The following is a 16,995-nucleotide window of genomic DNA, read 5'->3' on the forward strand; positions in this document are numbered from 1 at the left end:
CCTTCCACAAGTGTAAGGGATATGTTCGTCTACGTCATGACCCTCCAAGTTCTTCGCAATCTATCATCCATACCCTCTCGCTTGACCCATCATTGCTGGATAATTATGGACACAATGACACAAATTATCGCTCATGCAAAGTGTTAATGTTTCCTTAGAAATGGCCAGTCCTAAATCACTTCATCGGTGTTTAAAATATCCACATTTTTTACTCTCTTGTCTCATTTTCACTAAGCAGCGAGCGTAAGCCTCGTAAGCAGTGGCGAGAACTAGCCCCAAGCTCCAAGCGTCATCAGACTGTCATGGCAGCGCCCATGTCTGAGTTGTCAGGATGGTTTCCTGCCTTAGCAATAGGGGTAACCTTTCTAAAGTGTCTTTTAATAAACACATAGTAAGTGGAATATTCTCTATAGTTTATGTTTTGGAAGAAAGTATTTGTCGTCTTCACTGTCAGTAATGCTCATTATTGAGTCGACAATAATGTTAAAGCAGTTGGCTGTAATGGTAGCTAGCTAATGTTACATACATATGCTAACTTTTTAAAGTGGCCAGACTTCTTGTTTTGGAGCGCATGTTTGTACAAAATCTTTTGCTGAACGTATATTATCTTGTGGCGCTAAAAAATGATACGTAAAGGTATTGGTGTTTTGGATCATCATAAACCTTAATCTGTTTCGAGTATAACCGAATGAATGGGGAATATAATGACGATGCCTATGGTGACATGTTGATGACAGAAATGATCAATGCAGTGTCTGTCTTGATTTAGTCATTCCACAGACTTCGAGGTTCACAGAAACTGGCTTGCCATCACACACAGTCTACCGGTGTCACAATGGTATTTTGAGGTAATGCATTATGCTTTGGTGGGTTTAATAGCCTACATAGATTAATATACTAAATTGTATGTTATCTTGTGTCCTTAGGCATTGACCTACTGACTGGTTTATTTACAGGACACCTCAGAATGGACCCTGGATTATCCACCCTTCTTTGCTTGGTTTGAGTACTGCTTGTCGCATGTGGCTAAATATTTTGACAAAGAAATGCTGGTTGTTCAAAATCTCAGCTATGCAAGCCCAGCCACCATTCTGTTTCAGAGGCTCTCGGTTATGTTTGTGGACTTGGTGTTTTTCTATGCAGCACGAGAGTGAGTATCTTTGCCCATAGCATCTCACGTTCCTCCACAGCAGTCTATCAGGGAATGGGAAATATCTTCTGACATCTGGAATATCATTTCAGGTGCTGTAAAACAGTGGGAGATAACAAAGCGAAAGAAATTATCGGAAAACCATCCTTTGCTTTGGCAGCCTTGTTGGTGTGGAACTTTGGCCTTCTGATTGTTGATCGTATCCTTGAGGAGTAGTTGGGTGCTTCTGTGTATTTTCGTGGTCCACATTGTGCGGTTATTAGTGCAGTGCTATTGTCCTGAGTGTTTCCCACAGACATTCATTTTCAGTACAATGGCTTCCTGTTTGGCATATTGCTTCTGTCCATCGCAAGACATTGTCAAGTAAGTTTCATTTGTTATTATAACCTATAGCATTCTGGGAATCTAGTTTTGCATTGCCTGATTGTGTGATATATTTTGAACTCACAGAACAGACAGTGACCGGATAATCAACTTTAAAAATGTTTTCAAGAGTAAGATTAAGCCATGAATGCACTCAGGACTTTGATGCGCTCTTTATTTATTTACTTCCAGAGTAGACACCTAGAGGGCGCCCTTCTCTTTGCCATCCTCCTGAATCTGAAGCATATTTTCCTCTACATTGCACCTGCCTATGGCATTTTCCTGTTGAGGTCTTTTTGCTTCACATCAAATAATTCAGGTAATCTCAAAACGAAATGTTGTATGTGCTTCATGTTGCATTCTTATATGCCCGTATGTGTTAATTTAATGTTTTCTTCTCAGATGGCTCAATAAAATGGAGAAGCTTAAGTGTGGTCCGATTAGCTGCTCTCGGCACCATCGTCCTGTCTGTCTTTGCTCTGTCGTTTGGACCATTCATCGCAATGGTTAGTGTGCTGTATGCTGGTTTGCACACGAACACCACGTTTTAAAGGTTTATCTTGTGTCAGTCACACCGTGAACCTTGAAGTGAATTCCACAGTTTAATGCATGCATTACAGTGCAGAACACAGTCAATGAAGATCTATCATTTGATTTCAGGGTTAGTCGTAACTCCTGACTCCTCCTTACCTTCCCAGGGCCAGCTGCCTCAAGTCGTCTCCAGGCTCTTCCCTTTTAAACGAGGACTGTGTCACGCCTACTGGGCCCCCAACCTATGGGCTCTCTACAATGTAGCTGACAAAGCTCTATCCATACTAGGTGTGTTCCGCATTAGTAACTTAAAATCCACATTACTGAGGGTAATGTGTAACCTGACTGACGGGTTACCTGATAAGCAGCTTTTTAAACGTTTTTGAATACAAGGTTAATGCTTCAGTCAAGATGAAGCCATGAATGCACTTCCTATTTATTTATTTACAGAGCAGAGGGTAGAGTTGAATGTATTGACTAATGACTAAATGTATTTCCCATCTGCTCATTGAAGGGGTGAAGCTGAAGGTTTTGGATGTTGACACGCTCCCCAAGGCGTCCATGACGGGAGGGCTGGTTCAGGAGTTCCAGCATTCGGTTCTACCATCAGTCACTCCCCTGGCCACGCTGATCTGCACAGTGGTGTCCATAACAGTGAGTTAATACTGCGGAGACATTTATTAGATGTTTAATAAATATATATTATATATTATATATATGTGTTGACCACACTGATCTGCACAGTGGGAGACATTTATTAGGTGTTTAATAAATATATACTGTAATGTAGTTGGCCATGCTGAGACGTTTATTAGATGTATATGTGTTTAAGTAGCCACAGAGTACCAAATGCCTTTGACGCCGGATGTAGAACAGGTTTGTGAGTGAGTAAATGTGAGTTGGCTTGGGGGGCACTGTGGCGCAACCAGTAGCCCCGACCACATTCGGGCTTGATGCCCATGGAGGACACAGGTTTGATTCCGGCCTGATGTCATTTCTCCTGTCCACTCCCCGCCTCTTCTCCTTCTCATTTCCTGTCCCACTCTTACTAAAACTATCGATGAAAGGCCAAAAAGCCCAAAAATAAATCTTAAAAAAAAAAAAAATGTGAGTTGGCTTGAATAGTGGGAGCATTAATAAAAACAAATTAAAAAGCAGGAGTTACTGTAGTAATATCTGTGATGAGCAAAGAGACAGCAGTAGATGTAAGAGCAGAACAGATCAGAAATAACTTAAGTTGAATTATTTAAAGAGTGAAAGTCCTTGACAGCACATTAACATTACGTTTAGTGAATTTAGCATCGTTCTTATTGTTATGACATGTTATGACACTTGAGGAGTCTCTGTGAAATGGTGCTGCCCATAGATTCTTGACCTGTTTCTGTATTTGGGCCCCAGCCTGCACTGCTCCATTTATGGTTCCGACCCAGTGGAGCCAGAGGATTCGTCCGCTGCATCGTCATCTGTGCCATGGGCTCATTCATGTTTGGCTGGCACGTACACGAGAAAGCCATTCTAATGGCCATACTTCCTTTAAGGTAATGTCTAAATGTTATCCGCAAACAATAATACCATGGAAATCCTTTCGAGCATATAGTCTAAAGGGCTGTCCACACTGCCAACAATAACTGTAACTATAACGATATGACTGTCCACACTGACCAACTATAAGGAAAACCTCTCAGAAATGTAATTCATGTTTTAATGTGATGCCTTTAAAATTAGATGGATTCTGGATGGGTTTTTTATCATTAAAACAATGTCTGTGAAAGAGATGCCCAACGACATTGTTGTTATTGTAATAGTGTGTACATTGTGACTTTGCCATTGTTATAAGTTAGAGCGATATTTAAAACTAAAGTATTTACAGTTATTGTTATTGCTATTGTCATAGTTACGGTTGGCAGTGTGGACGGGCCTTACGTGTGTATATTTGTTATAGTTATGGTTGGCCGTGTGGACGGGCCTTACGTGTGTATATTTGTTATAGTTATGGTTGGCCGTGTGGACGGGCCTTACGTGTGTATATTTGTTATAGTCTGCTTGCGGTGGAGAGCAAAGAGGACGCCAGGACTTTTCTCCTGCTGACCACCACTGGCCACTACTCCCTCCTGCCACTCCTGTTCACTGCGGCAGGTATGTGGAACCTGCCGGAAGGCCACCTTTAACTGACAGAGCACGTAAAGACACAAAGGAGAAAGTAATTAAGGTGTCATTCATGAATGTTGCTTGGTCTATACCTGTGTCAAATCTTCAGTCTTGTTTCTCAGTGGGTTGTGGGTGCCACTGAGCTTAAGACTGTAAAGCAGGAACCACTACGCAAAACTAATGAGCTGTTTTAACTCTCTAATGCGTTGTGGTGAAGTCAGTTGGCTACTGTTTGGTTTGAAGAAACTGTCCCAGCCTATTTTATGGATAATGTCACTGACCTATATCATATTAGGTGTGACACATGTTGATAGAGAACTGTTGATTAGTGTGGATGTGTTTGTGAAAGCCTGAGTAAACAAATGCAAACGTACTATTATTACCTGTTGCAGAGCTCCCTATCAAAGTCCTTCTCATGGTGCTTTACACGCTGTTCACTTTCACGTCATTGAAGACTCTGCTCAGGTCAGTAAATTATTACTTCAGTCCTAATTCTCTGCTTCCTGTGACGTGTGTTCTGTCACAATTCTCTGACATCTCTATGTTTGGCGGTGACCTTGTGATGACCTTTGATGTCTGTGTGATGGTTGTTGTGTGTGGCTTTTTTGCAGTAAGGAGGGCTCCTTGTTGAGCACTGTAGAGGGGCTCTACCTCGCTGGCCTGGTGCCCCTGGAGGTGCTGTGTGAGTGGGTGTACCCACTAACCACGTGGCAGGGCTCCATGCCATTCATCCCCCTGCTGGTCACCTCTACCTACTGCGCCCTCGGAGTCACCTACTCCTTCATCAGACTCTACCTGTCTCTGCTCAGGGGGCAGGGGGTCAAACACAAGGACAAGTCTCAGTGAATGTGTGTGTGTGTGTGTGTGTGTGTGTGTGTGTGTACTTGAGAATTTGTGGGTGCGTGTGTGAGTACATGAGTGTATGTGTGCGTGTGTGTTTCTGAGTACATGAGAATGTGAATGTGTGTGTGTGTGTGTGTGTGCGTGTGTGTGTGTACTTGAGAATTTGTGGGTGCGTGTGTGAGTACATGAGTGTATGTGTGCGTGTGTGTTTCTGAGTACATGAGAATGTGAATGTGTGTGTGTGTGTGTGTGTGCGTGGTTAAGGGATTAGTATATCTAGTTACTATTGCACTTATTATTGATTGTCAAGAAGTAAATGCAGTGGTGTCAGAATGATCAAGTTGTGCTTGATCAGCTGGGACTACACTAATGAGATCTGATGTTCTGTCCAGGTAAAGGATTGAGACTGTCCTCAATCAAAATAGACCAAATAGAAACTAGAGCATTTTTTTCTACGGTTATCCTGTTTTATACCATCAGATACCTTGTCTTTGCAAAGCAAATAAAAAGTGATCATGAAATCAGATTTTGTTACATTGTTTTTCTAACCTTCAGGGAACATTTAGCAGCTGTGAGGTGACATTTGGCAATGACTTTGTGAGTGCGGACATAGCTACTGTGAACCTGACATTAACTGTCCTAACCGTATGGTAGTGTGGCTATGCTTACGGTATTACAGCCTGGCTGATACATAACATTATGACTGATTAAGTGATTGATAACATTTCTATTAGTTGCTGACAGCTCAACATGTATTAGGTATCACCCAAGACAGCTATCCCATCTTAACCTCCTCCAGAAATACTACCCAAAAATGAATACAATCATGATTATAAAATGGATGGAAGCGAGCCATAGTGTGACTTAATATCTTACAAATTTAAATCTCTTGGTAGACATTTTCGTACTTTAATTTTGGGGTTTATTTAAAAAATATATTTACAATAAAGAAAATACACTGTACCTTAAAAACAGCCCATTCTCAACCTCATACAAAGTCATTCAGCAATTCCCATGATATAAAAAAACATCATTCAAAAAATTAAACAAGCCTATAAAACCTCTCTCCATTGCTCCTCAATCATCAGCGGTCAGAATAAGTTTGACGTGACTTAACATGATGCCATTACGGTTAAAGATACAGGATACAGTACATCACATGATTAGCTGAACAGTTGTCATCCTGGTGTTAACTGAAAGATGCATATGCAATAATCTCGCATTACTGTAATATAATGAAAACCCCTATGGTTAGTGTTCGAGCTGAAACTAAAGTATATGTGGTGAAGAGATGAGAGATGAATGCCTACACACCTAGTACGCTGTGCACACTGAGTTTAGACAAAGACAAGACAAAAGAGACTCGTGGGAAGGTTTTTCTGTTGCCTAGTAACTACTATAAAGATGTTTAAAGTGCTGATTTCATAATCCAGTCTTCTAGTCGTTATCGGTTGGCGATTATGAGTTTGAGATGAGGAAGGTTGCTGATTTCATAATCCAGTCTTCTAGTCGTTATGGGTTGGCGATTATGAGTTTGAGATGAGGAAGGTTGCTGATTTCATTGTTTGTTTGGGGTGATGTGACTACTCAAGGCAACAATCTGAGGTTCCCATGCTGCAGATGTGTGCAGTGTTGTCTGTCCATCCGTAACGCATTGAACCTGTAAAGGATGCAAAGACTGAAAACTCACATTAAACCCAATGAAAATGGGGCCTTCACACTGATAACACTTGACAGTTTTTACATATCTGCATTACTTCAATTAACGCCTTAGTCTGTAGTATTAGTCTTAGTATCCTCAATTTACATTCAGTTTGTAGATCATTTACATTCATTTACACACTAAAGATGACGGCAGTATGTCAAGGTTATGGATGTGCCGCAAAATGGACACTTGCATGGAGTCGCCCGTGACTGTCCTCATCCTCGTCCAGGTGTTCTCACACAGGCAGGTGACATAAAGCCCCAGTGGGGTCAGCAATCCCTCCCTCCCTCTCAAGCCTCTCCTGCACCTGCGCCCTGCTCAGCCCGACCTTAAAAAGCCACCAGGTCATGGTCAGCTCCCCTCTCAGCAGAGCAACATACCCTTGAGTCTTCTGAAGTCCTTAAAGGGATTAAGAGATCAGGCATGAGACGAAAGGGGTGATGCGGCACTGGAGCGCTGACCTCAGATCAGATTAGACAGACTCCTGCCTTAGTCATCAAGTTCTGGGTGGTCAGTTTTGGTTGAGATGATCTCAAGTCTCTTGTAAATGTTCAGTTGATCGGATAGGGCTCTGATTCATGTCCATGTCCATAAATCCAAAGTTTTCCACTGTTGTGTTTTTTAGTTTGTTTGTTTTGTTTTTGAAGATAGGTGTGTGTACCAATTATGCTGTGCAATTTCATAACTGCTCAACCTCCATGCCCTGTTCAATAAAGGTGATACAGACTTAGGAAACCATCATGCAATCAGAGGATAGCTTCTAGTTCCTCAGAACTAGTCCTAAGCTGTAAAGTGAAAATGTGATATTCATTCAGCCCCTCACTAACGTCACTAAGTCATTTTAAGAGTAGGTTGTTGGTTACAGACTAGTCCCATTGGCTTGGGAAATATGACCTTCAAGGCAATAGTCTGAAATACCTGCTTCAGAGGTACACAGGGCTGTCTGAGGGCATCACAAGGGAGTAGGGCTGTCTGCGTATTAAAACTGCAACCTATACCTATATGGAGTATAGAACTGCAACCTATACCTATATGGAGTATAGAAATGCAACATATGCCGATACAGGGTATAGTTCCAATTCAACATTCTGCCGAATTCTGTCATCATTCTGTTGTCTCAGGAATGCAAAATGCTGTGTTCAAGTACATTCGCATGCGTGCAGGTTACATAAGCAGCCATGTTGGCGACAATCCCCAGGCGCTCAGAACGCTCATGTCTATGTTCCCATCGGTGCTGAGCCCTTCTTTAAAAAGCCTCCATGTTGCGCTCAGTCTTCTCCCTGAGGTGAATTGATTAGGGGATTAGTGGTGAGCTAGGGGCTCCAGCCAAGAGGCAGAGATCATTCCTCTTGGTTGAACCACACACCTTCCTCCCACAGCAGGGTACGCGCTGGGTGAACTCCTACAGCACCACGTCTGTTACAGGTGTCAATGGGTGAAAAGGGTCGAGTTTCGGATCATTCTCAGTGTGCACAGGTGCATAGTCCACAGTCCATGGCCTTAAGTCCACAGGTGGTCAGTTAATAAAAAAGAAATTCTTCATTGTTTTTTGTGGTGTATTTGATTAAAGAGACGTTTCTTCTTGCTCTGAGAGGACTGGGTTGGTTCATAGGTCTGTCCAGTGTTCTCGTCCCTGCGGGAGGCTTATTTCTTTGTTTTCGCAATGCGTGCCTCAACAATGATGCTTAAAACAGGAGTGAGGTCCATTAAGTTCTTCAGCATGTCCATGATGTCGTGGTGTCCCTTCGCCCCTTCGATAAACTCTTCTAGTGTCAATTCACCTGAACAAGGAGGAGAAAAGCAGCTGTTATCAGCTACACCCTGAGTCGCTGAACGCAGCATCGACTACTTTATAATAATGTGGCCACGACAAGAACAAGTGTAAAAGCAAGTTTTACGTGTATGGACAGATTAGTAAACAATAGTAATTGTAATACTAATTATTTTGTATTGATATTGATGACATTTACTTAAAAATGATAGTGATTAGTATCGTACCTTCTCCTTTGACATCGACCTTTTCAAATATAAGGGCCACTATCTCCTCAGGAAGAACATCACGGTTTCGGGTGATGTCTTGAATTGCCTGTTATTGGAAACCAAGGGGAAAAAAAACAATACATTCATTATAACAGCTTCTTAATTGCCATGATATCTACTACACATAATTGCTCCATAAATGTACTTATTCACATTCAGTAAGGTTTCTACATCTGAAGACAAAATCTGCTGTCAACACAAATAATAACAAGCATGCAGCCACACTGAGGTATTACTTGTCATTTCTCCATCTTACTCTGCATGCATGCAAAAGGGTTAGTTAAAAGAGGTCAGACAGCAATGTCTTTTCCAAAGGGTTAAACTAGTTCAGCCACAGATTAAGTGTTCCTCTCCAGTTTCCTGCTTAACCTATCCTACTTTACACAATTGATCTTCCAATACTTAATCCATGACTGAACTGAATTCTTCCTTCAATAGAGAGAAACATTATTTTGTTTCATATGATCATTATAGAGAGCCTATAGCTGCAGCAGGTATGGTCAGAGCTGGACCAGAGCCATATCTGGGTCAGATGCAGGAGTGATTTCTAAATGGCATCTGAGCCGCCAAAATAACATGGCACATTTGGACTACGGAATATATGTTGTGGTTATGGAGGTCAAATACCTGGAAGAAGAAAAAAACACACACACTAGAGCAAGTACTTACAGTAAATATGGTCTCCAATTCATCTTTGTCAATTTTCCCGTTGCCGTCCTGGTCAAAGAGTTTGAAGTACCACTTCAGTTTCTGGTTAATCTCCCCCTTCAGCATCAAGCTGACGGCAGCGATGTACTCCACAAAGTCTATGTAACCATCCTGGATAAGGAGATATACTCAAGGCGTTAATAACATCATGGAGACGGAGATATACTCAAGGCATTAATTACGTCTAGAGCTGCCCAACAAAAGTGCAATGTACAATATCCTTCTTATTTATGAAGATAGTATTCCTTGATCAGCAACCCTCAGTTCTAGATCAGATATTCTGAAAAAAAAACAGTCATGGAACTTATCGATCGGTTTTACTAGCTCATATACGTACATGTGCCTGATAGCGATATGGTGTGGTCTTACTAGCTTGTAGTTTTGATATTGCACATTCACTCCTCCATAACCCTATTTTTTCCCAAGCTCTATGGTGGAGTTAACGAGCTTTGAGAAGAGCCTGAGAAGTCTGGACTAGTTATCAGTAAGACCCCAGGGTTCATGGCTATCCACTACGGCGGGAATATTTGTGTTGCAAATGTCCAAATAAACCATAGCAACCCTCCTTCAAGAGGGTTTTATAACCATAGCTCTCGTCATTGCAATGTTAAAACGGAGTCAATATGTTAACCCTCAGTTGCCTCAGTCAGACCGACTCAAATTAACTTAGCACACTTGCCCCACTAAGCTGTTCTGAACAGGGTCAAGCAGATTTTCACAGGCTATAGACCTGCTGAAAATGGCAAACCATTAAACCTCTTGCGCTTTGGAAATCAAAATGCACCCTTCCAGGTGGAAATTGTCTTTACAATCAAACTTAAATTACACTTTATGTCTAATTACGGTGGAGATGTCCATATAGATTGGATAGATATAGATTCTGATATAGCCTACTAATAATAATCTCAATGCCTCAACCGTCTCAGTCTCACTGTGTACATAATAATGCACATTCAACTTAGACAGTGTTTTGGAGATAGGCATGCTTTCTTTCACAGGGTCCAGTACTTGGCAGACCTGACCTCTCTTTATTACACGTACACGGTTAACTATGAGCTTACTTTCCTTTCAAGTTCAAATGCATGTTTAGATATCATGCAAAAGCACTTCACATGTGCCAAACAAGAGCGCAAAAAAGGAGATCCAGCGTAAAAGGGGGGCAATCAGAAATAAGAAAAAAGCTAAAACAGTAACAGCCAAAAATAATAATAGCCTAGACTGCAGATAGATTCTGGAGTAGGCCTACATCTACATGGATCGGCACCATGTAAGGGCCCCAACCCTTCTACCTGCTACCTGTGCCGATGCTACCTGTGCCGACGCTACCTGTGCCAACGATACCTGTGCCGACGCTACCTGTGCAGATGCTTGTCCTTACCCCGTCCATGTCGAAGGTGATGAAGACCTGGTCCACGTAGCTGGTTGCGTCCTCGTTCATTCCCTGCAGGTCCAGAATGGCCTTGAGCTCGAAGAGCGTGATGAGGCCGGAGGGAGACTCCTTCATGAACTTGTTGTACCAGTGGTGCATGTCCTCCGCCAAGATGTCGTCTAGAGTTGAGTGCTGGTTCCCCATGGTGAAGACCACTTCTTCTGCTTACTCCTGGAAACCGGTTCTCTGTGTGTGTGTTGGGGGGTACTGCAGGGGCTGGTAGTGCAGAGGCTGCTCGTGCCGGTTACTGTGTGTAGCTCCGCACGCTCCTGACGAGGTGCACCATGAGGGAGGCAGAGCTGGACTGGCTGTAGCAAAGAGGCTGAGATCACTTGAGATACTTGAGCAGCTAAACCTCTTAGATTCACAGGTCCCTGATACAGGGGGGGGGGCGCTGAAAATAACTGCATCTAATGAGATAACGGCCTGCTCTCTGGCAGAAGAACAGAGAGCAGAGGAGCAGGGCGAGAGGCAGGGAGGGAGGGAGGGAGGTGTTAACATGGGAAGGGTGCCGCCGCTAGCTGATGGACAGAGCTTGGGTAGCGTGGCCTCACCCCCACTCACACCTGAAATGTCTGAGCACACCTGACTGCAGCTAGGCACAATCAGCATGTTCAGAAATGCACATGGTTTGATCTGTATTTTTAATTCTGTGTTCACTTGTGTGTGTGTGATGTTTACGTGTGTCCTTGCCCAAGCTGCTCTTTTGAATGAGATATTTAATTCGACGATACCTGTGCCGACGCTACCTGTGCAGATGCTTGTCCTTACCCCGTCCATGTCGAAGGTGATGAAGACCTGGTCCACGTAGCTGGTTGCGTCTCGTTCATTCCCTGCAGGTCCAGGATGGCCTTGAGCTCGAAGAGCGTGATGAGGCCGGAGGGAGAACTCCTTCATGAACTTGTTGTACCAGCGTGCATGTCCTCCGCCAAGATGTCGTCTAGGTTGAGTGCTGGTTCCCCATGGTGAAGACACTTCTTCTGCTTACTCCTGGAAAACCGGTTCTCTGTGGTGTGTGTTGGGGGGTACTGCAGGGGCTGGTAGTGCAGAGGCTGCTCGTGCGGTTACTGTGTGAGCTCCGCACGTCCTGACGAGGTGCACCATGAGGGAGCAGAGCTGGACTGGCTGTAGCAAAGAGGCTGAAGATCACTTGAGATACTTGAGCAGCTAAACTCTTAGATTCACAGGTCCCTGATACCGGGGGGGGGGGGGGGGGGGGGGGCGCTGAAAATAACTGCATCTAATGAGATAACGGCCCTGCTCTCTGGCAAAAGAAACAGAGACAGAGGAGCCAGGGCTGAGAGGCAGGGAGGGAGGTGTTAACATGGGAAGGGTGCCGCCGCTGGCTAATGGGACAGAGCTTGGGTAGCATGGCCTCCAACCCCACTCACACTGAAAATGTCTGAGCACACCCTGACTGGCCAGCTAGGGGCACAATCAGCATGTTCAGAAATGTCACATGGTTTGATCTGTATTTTTAATTCTGTGTTCACTTTGTGTGTGTGATGTTTACGTGTGGTCCTTGCCCAAGCTGCCTCTTTTGAATGAGATATTTAATTGTCAGGTGATTCTCCTGAGAGAAAAGGGTTTATATTATTATTATTTACTATTATAATAGTACATACCAATCCAATGAAACAGCCACTTCTACACAACCCTTAAGCAAACCAGAATGATGTGTGGTAGTAGATGTTAAAGAATCCTGATGAGAGCAGTATATACCACTATGTTGTTATAATGACCAATATTTTGAATGGCTACACACCTCCCCCATAGTACTAGGCCACACACACACACACACACTCACTCTCACACACACACACGCACACACACAGATACACACCACACACACACACCAATTATGGTCATAATTCAACAATCTGTTAGGATTTGTGTGTTTAAAGTGTTTAACACATACAACACACTCACAAAATAGCATTAAATCCCACTTAGAAATCATTAAAACATCCCTTAACAAGTCTAGCTTCTGGCTCTGTCGAGAGGGCCAGTCAAAGTGATGAGAGACACCATCGTTTATAACAAGTGTGAAAATACACAGGCAGCCTGTGAGAAAAGGTTTTAGAAAGGAATAGGTGATAAGGAGGGCACATTTGAAAATATTTACAAGAATGCTGTCTCTTAAATTTGTTTAGCTAACCCTTCTTGTCTAAAAGTCTACACACTCTTGAGTATGCTCCTGGAGGAAAGGGTCCCTGACTCACCGTTCTTCCTCTTGACTGACGCCTAACTAACCTCTACTAAAACAGGTACACTTTTAGCCTAGATCCCATCAGAGCAGCAGTGGGATTTTGGAGTTCAGATGACAGGATATTTTAATATTTTAAATGTTTCAACTTTAAACTGGAACAGTAAATATTGTGGCGTGCAGCGAGCATGTTGCGTCCGTGTGTGTGTGTGTTAGTGTGTGTGTGACGTAGTGTGTGCCAGAATGCAGTGTGAATGCTTTGTGTTCTAATTGCGAAGGCTTTGTGGTTTTCCTCCTTAGTTATTGTTAGCATGTATTTTCAGTGTGTTTATGATTTGTGCCCTAGTGGGGTTTTCCTAAAGTGCTGGTGTCTTGTCTACCCTTGCCCTCTGTCGTGTGCCTGTGTAGAAATGCCTATGCCAGTCTGCCTTTCTGTATCAGTGTTTGAAAGCTTGTGCCTGTGTGCAATAAATGACAAAGAAGCCAAAGATACGACTGACTGTGTGATAGCTACAATATTTAAAATATGTTTTATCTTTAAACTGTCAACTTAACCACAGGAACTCCAATGATATTGCCAGAAATAGATCACAATTTGTGAAATTGTGCTGCAATGTAAGAATGTGTGCATAATGTATTCATATTTATGTTTATCCATTTGGCTGGCATCTAACACAGTATTTGTTAAATACATAATATGGACACACATTTGACATGTACCATAGATCATGATTGATGACTTTGAAGAACCTCTCACCGGCATTCCTTAAGGTTCCCCGTAGGTCTGGTATAAATGCACGCCACAGTAAACTGATTCATTAGATCTGGATTAATCATGTGTCTTTGGCCAGGGCCTACCTCTGCCAGGTTAAAGGATTACTTAATGAATTGTCCTTGCAACCAAGCACACGGGGAAGGACTTCCTAGAAGAAGGTTTTATCAGAGGAGGAAACCGTTTAATCAGGAAAACATGGAAAGGATGAGGAATTACATCCTCAATATTTTCAGCACCTTTGAATATTTTTGCAGACCACAAAAGGGATGCCTTTGCTGCGACCGGCCACTGTTTAGAAATATATAAATCTTTTTTTCTGACCATCGTTTTGTTTGAGGATTCCACAAAGCTCAGCCAGGTTTATGTGCAAAACAAACAACAAACAAACAAACCTCAAACAGCCGCCCAAACCCACAGAAACCAAAAAGGGGATTACCAACAAATTACATTACCACTCAGACAGCTGACTTCAAACGCTGTATGTGGGCACCATGCCTATAGGTGGCAGTGGACCTTGAACTCTCCTCAGTGTTAAGGTTCAGCACAGACTGTGCTTTGAGAGAGGAAGCACTTTTGCATTGGCAGGGTGTCAGAAGATTAGCCCTTAAACTAAGCAGGTCCTTTCCACTCACAACCTGAATTCACAAATGCAACTCTAACACTAATACAACCTGCCACCAACCATCACATGTGTACCTTTTAAGGCCATTTCCATAAAGGATATAGTCTAAGGGAGTAGAGCATACATGTCTTTGAGTATGTGTGCATTGAAAAGTTCCCTGCACTAGGGAGGTAAGGCTCAATGTGACAAAGTTGTTGACTGCCAATTGACTGTTATCATTTTAAAGTTCCATTGCATGTCCTGCCCTTGTCCAGGTGACCAGAAGTAGTAATACGACACTGTACTGTTCCCATTTAGTCAGGTGGCTTAACAACGCGATCGTGACCAGAGTGATAAAAGCATGAAATTACCTGCATGTGGTACGATTTTCAAAACAGTAGGCCTATTTTTGCCTAGAAATGCTCACCAAATAAGTAATAAAACAGTTATTCATGCATGTTTGTGTTTTCTTGTTTGTTTTTTATATGTATTAGTTTAAACAAATGTCCCTTTAAGTAGCTAAATTAAAATAAACAAACAAAAAGACTCGCGTGCCCTGCGCGAGCTCATCCTATGGCGGTACATTTGAATATGCTATATAAGTATCTGAAGGAAATGTGAAAGATTATTTGACAAAAAACCTGATTGATATAATTGATATGTTGAAACTATTTATAGGACCTAAACAATAATATATATATATGTGTATCTATTAGAATGGTTTGATATGCCTAGTTTAAGTGACAATCGTTAATGTTCAGTTCTGCGATCCCATTCATGTAAAAAATAAGTAAGCTGTGTATGTAACAGAGTTATAAATGTAAATAGATGAAATGTAAATAGAGTGTGAGTTTCGCCATAAATAAGCGTTTCATTAGTCTTGGTGTTTTGGAGCCACCTTTGGGGATGTGACGTACTGCAGGTCTGCAAGATATATTCATGTGCCGTTGCCATAATCAGACAGAAGAGATATGCCTGTCAGCGGTAGGTCCATAATGCAATTTGACCATCACAATTTGTACATTTTTAGATAGCTAGATGCAGTAAATGTCGAGAAATTCGACATGTAACGGGTATTTTCTATAATAAGTATGTATTGTGTTGGTTTGTAAAGCAAGTTTGTCAATGGGCAGAAAGTTTGATTGCATTATTTTACTTGAACACGAGGTTCATTGTACACACTGTGATTAGCTAGCTAGTTCGCTAGGAACTTCTCACTACTCACGTTCCGCTAGCTAGCTAAATATTAATAGAATAGTGTGGTAGAAATAGAATATGAATAATAATGATAGTGATAGAGTATGGGTGGCCATGCTGAGCCTGACGTGTTTTGTGTTTTGTTTGACTTGTGCAGATGCTGAATATGCCCACAATTGTTTGTTTGTAAAACAGGTATGTTGCTCCAATGCCGGGATGTGTGTGTTATGTGTGCATTGTTGTTTTAACTGTTCGTGCACTGGTTTGTGTGATTAATATGTTGTTGTATATGGCCATAAGCAGGCAGAAGAGATATGCCTGTCAGCGATGCTGAATATGCCCACAATTGTTTGTTTGTAAAACAGAATAAAGAAAGCAAAAAGCTGCAAATCCGTCTCCGTCCCTGACTGCAACAAGACCGTTACATGTAGCGTACCCTAAGTAGCCTACTTCATGAAAGAAATGTTTCATTCATCATCAATCATCTTTCATTTTGTTTTGTTTTACTTTATGTGGTTGAACGCAGGGCCGGCTCTAGCCCTTTGGTTGCCCTAGGCGAGATTGAGTTTTGCGCCCCCCCCCCAACATCACTTTACTTTGCATAGCAGTTTTTTCACCCACTTATAATTCTACTATTCTACATTGCAGTTCAACAATAAATGTTGCATGGACAACAAACACCAGAATAGTTTCAGAACATTTTCTTTTTTATTATTTTAAATAATTTATTACACACTCAAAGTTAGATTAAATTAACTCCATAAACTGTGCAAAACACTCTTAAGCACCTGTAAGGACATTTAAGCAAATTATGACCCTCTATACCCTAACTATACCCTCTACAAACAAAAGTGCTTTTATGGATACTGTACGTACCACTACAAAATATCTCAAATACCTCACTACAATTCTTCCAGTCATTTAGGCCACTACTAATGAGGTGGTATTTTTCTGTGAAAAGAGCTTGCAGCAGAAGCAATACAGAGTATTGTTTTTCCTTGAATATACAAGCCAGCTTCTCTTGATTTTCTCCCCATTTACTAATTTCTGTACTAATTTTTTACTTCTCTTCCATCATCTCTTTTTGGAAATGTAAAGTCTGGACTGGTCTGGTATGGTCCTCTGCAAACTAACTCTGTCCTTACCGGATCACAGAGGGCTGGCCAGTCAGCAGGGATCTATAGGTTTCCCTGGATAGCAGGAATTGTGGAGGGTGAGGTGTTCTGCAGGCGCAGTGTAGTTTCACTGGTGCCCTGAGTGCTTGATGTGGTCCTGGATGTCCCTTCACCTTCACCTTAT

At 42.2% G+C, this 16,995-nt stretch overlaps 2 protein-coding genes across 3 annotated transcripts; one reads left to right on the plus strand and one right to left on the minus strand.

The window, feature by feature from the left end:
* Nucleotides 1-185: 185 nt before the first annotated feature.
* alg8 (ALG8 alpha-1,3-glucosyltransferase) lies at nt 186-5,188 on the plus strand. Its single transcript, XM_031571244.2, has 14 exons — nt 186-391; nt 770-848; nt 957-1,150; nt 1,243-1,349; nt 1,446-1,513; nt 1,706-1,832; nt 1,916-2,019; nt 2,212-2,332; nt 2,559-2,698; nt 3,443-3,582; nt 4,083-4,180; nt 4,585-4,657; nt 4,804-5,073; nt 5,154-5,188. The coding sequence occupies exons 1-13, from the start codon at nt 303-305 to the stop codon at nt 5,036-5,038; spliced, it is 1,575 nt and encodes a 524-aa protein (XP_031427104.1). The 5' UTR covers nt 186-302; the 3' UTR covers nt 5,039-5,073; nt 5,154-5,188.
* A 746-nt stretch (nt 5,189-5,934) lies between these two features.
* On the minus strand, nt 5,935-11,822 carry guca1d (guanylate cyclase activator 1d). 2 transcript variants are annotated; one of them, XM_031572368.1, is made up of 4 exons: nt 11,689-11,822; nt 9,450-9,599; nt 8,739-8,826; nt 5,935-8,521 (listed from the first exon to the last, which is right to left on the minus strand). In XM_031572368.1, the coding sequence occupies exons 1-4, from the start codon at nt 11,812-11,814 to the stop codon at nt 8,385-8,387; spliced, it is 501 nt and encodes a 166-aa protein (XP_031428228.1). In that variant the 5' UTR covers nt 11,815-11,822; the 3' UTR covers nt 5,935-8,384. The 2 variants fall into 2 exon arrangements, with proteins under 2 accessions (XP_031428228.1, XP_012687788.1); XM_012832334.2 differs by lacking the exon at nt 11,689-11,822 and adding an exon at nt 10,867-11,258.
* Nucleotides 11,823-16,995: the final 5,173 nt, after the last annotated feature.

Source organism: Clupea harengus, chromosome 8, assembly GCF_900700415.2.
Source record: "Clupea harengus chromosome 8, Ch_v2.0.2, whole genome shotgun sequence".
NCBI lineage: Eukaryota > Metazoa > Chordata > Actinopteri > Clupeiformes > Clupeidae > Clupea > Clupea harengus.

Excerpts from the sequence above, each read along its gene's own strand:
- alg8 (XM_031571244.2), top strand. The coding sequence starts at position 303 with ATGGCAGCGCCCATGTCTGAGTTGTCAGGATGGTTTCCTGCCTTAGCA. Across the intron at positions 4,181-4,584 it reads ACTCCTGTTCACTGCGGCAG|AGCTCCCTATCAAAGTCCTT; the intron begins GTATGTGGAACC and ends TACCTGTTGCAG. Across the intron at positions 4,658-4,803 it reads TCATTGAAGACTCTGCTCAG|TAAGGAGGGCTCCTTGTTGA; the intron begins GTCAGTAAATTA and ends GCTTTTTTGCAG.
- guca1d (XM_012832334.2), bottom strand. The coding sequence starts at position 11,061 with ATGGGGAACCAGCACTCAACTCTAGACGACATCTTGGCGGAGGACATG. Across the intron at positions 8,827-9,449 it reads AATTGGAGACCATATTTACT|GCAATTCAAGACATCACCCG; the intron begins GTAAGTACTTGC and ends TTCCAATAACAG. Across the intron at positions 8,522-8,738 it reads GGTCGATGTCAAAGGAGAAG|GTGAATTGACACTAGAAGAG; the intron begins GTACGATACTAA and ends CTCCTTGTTCAG.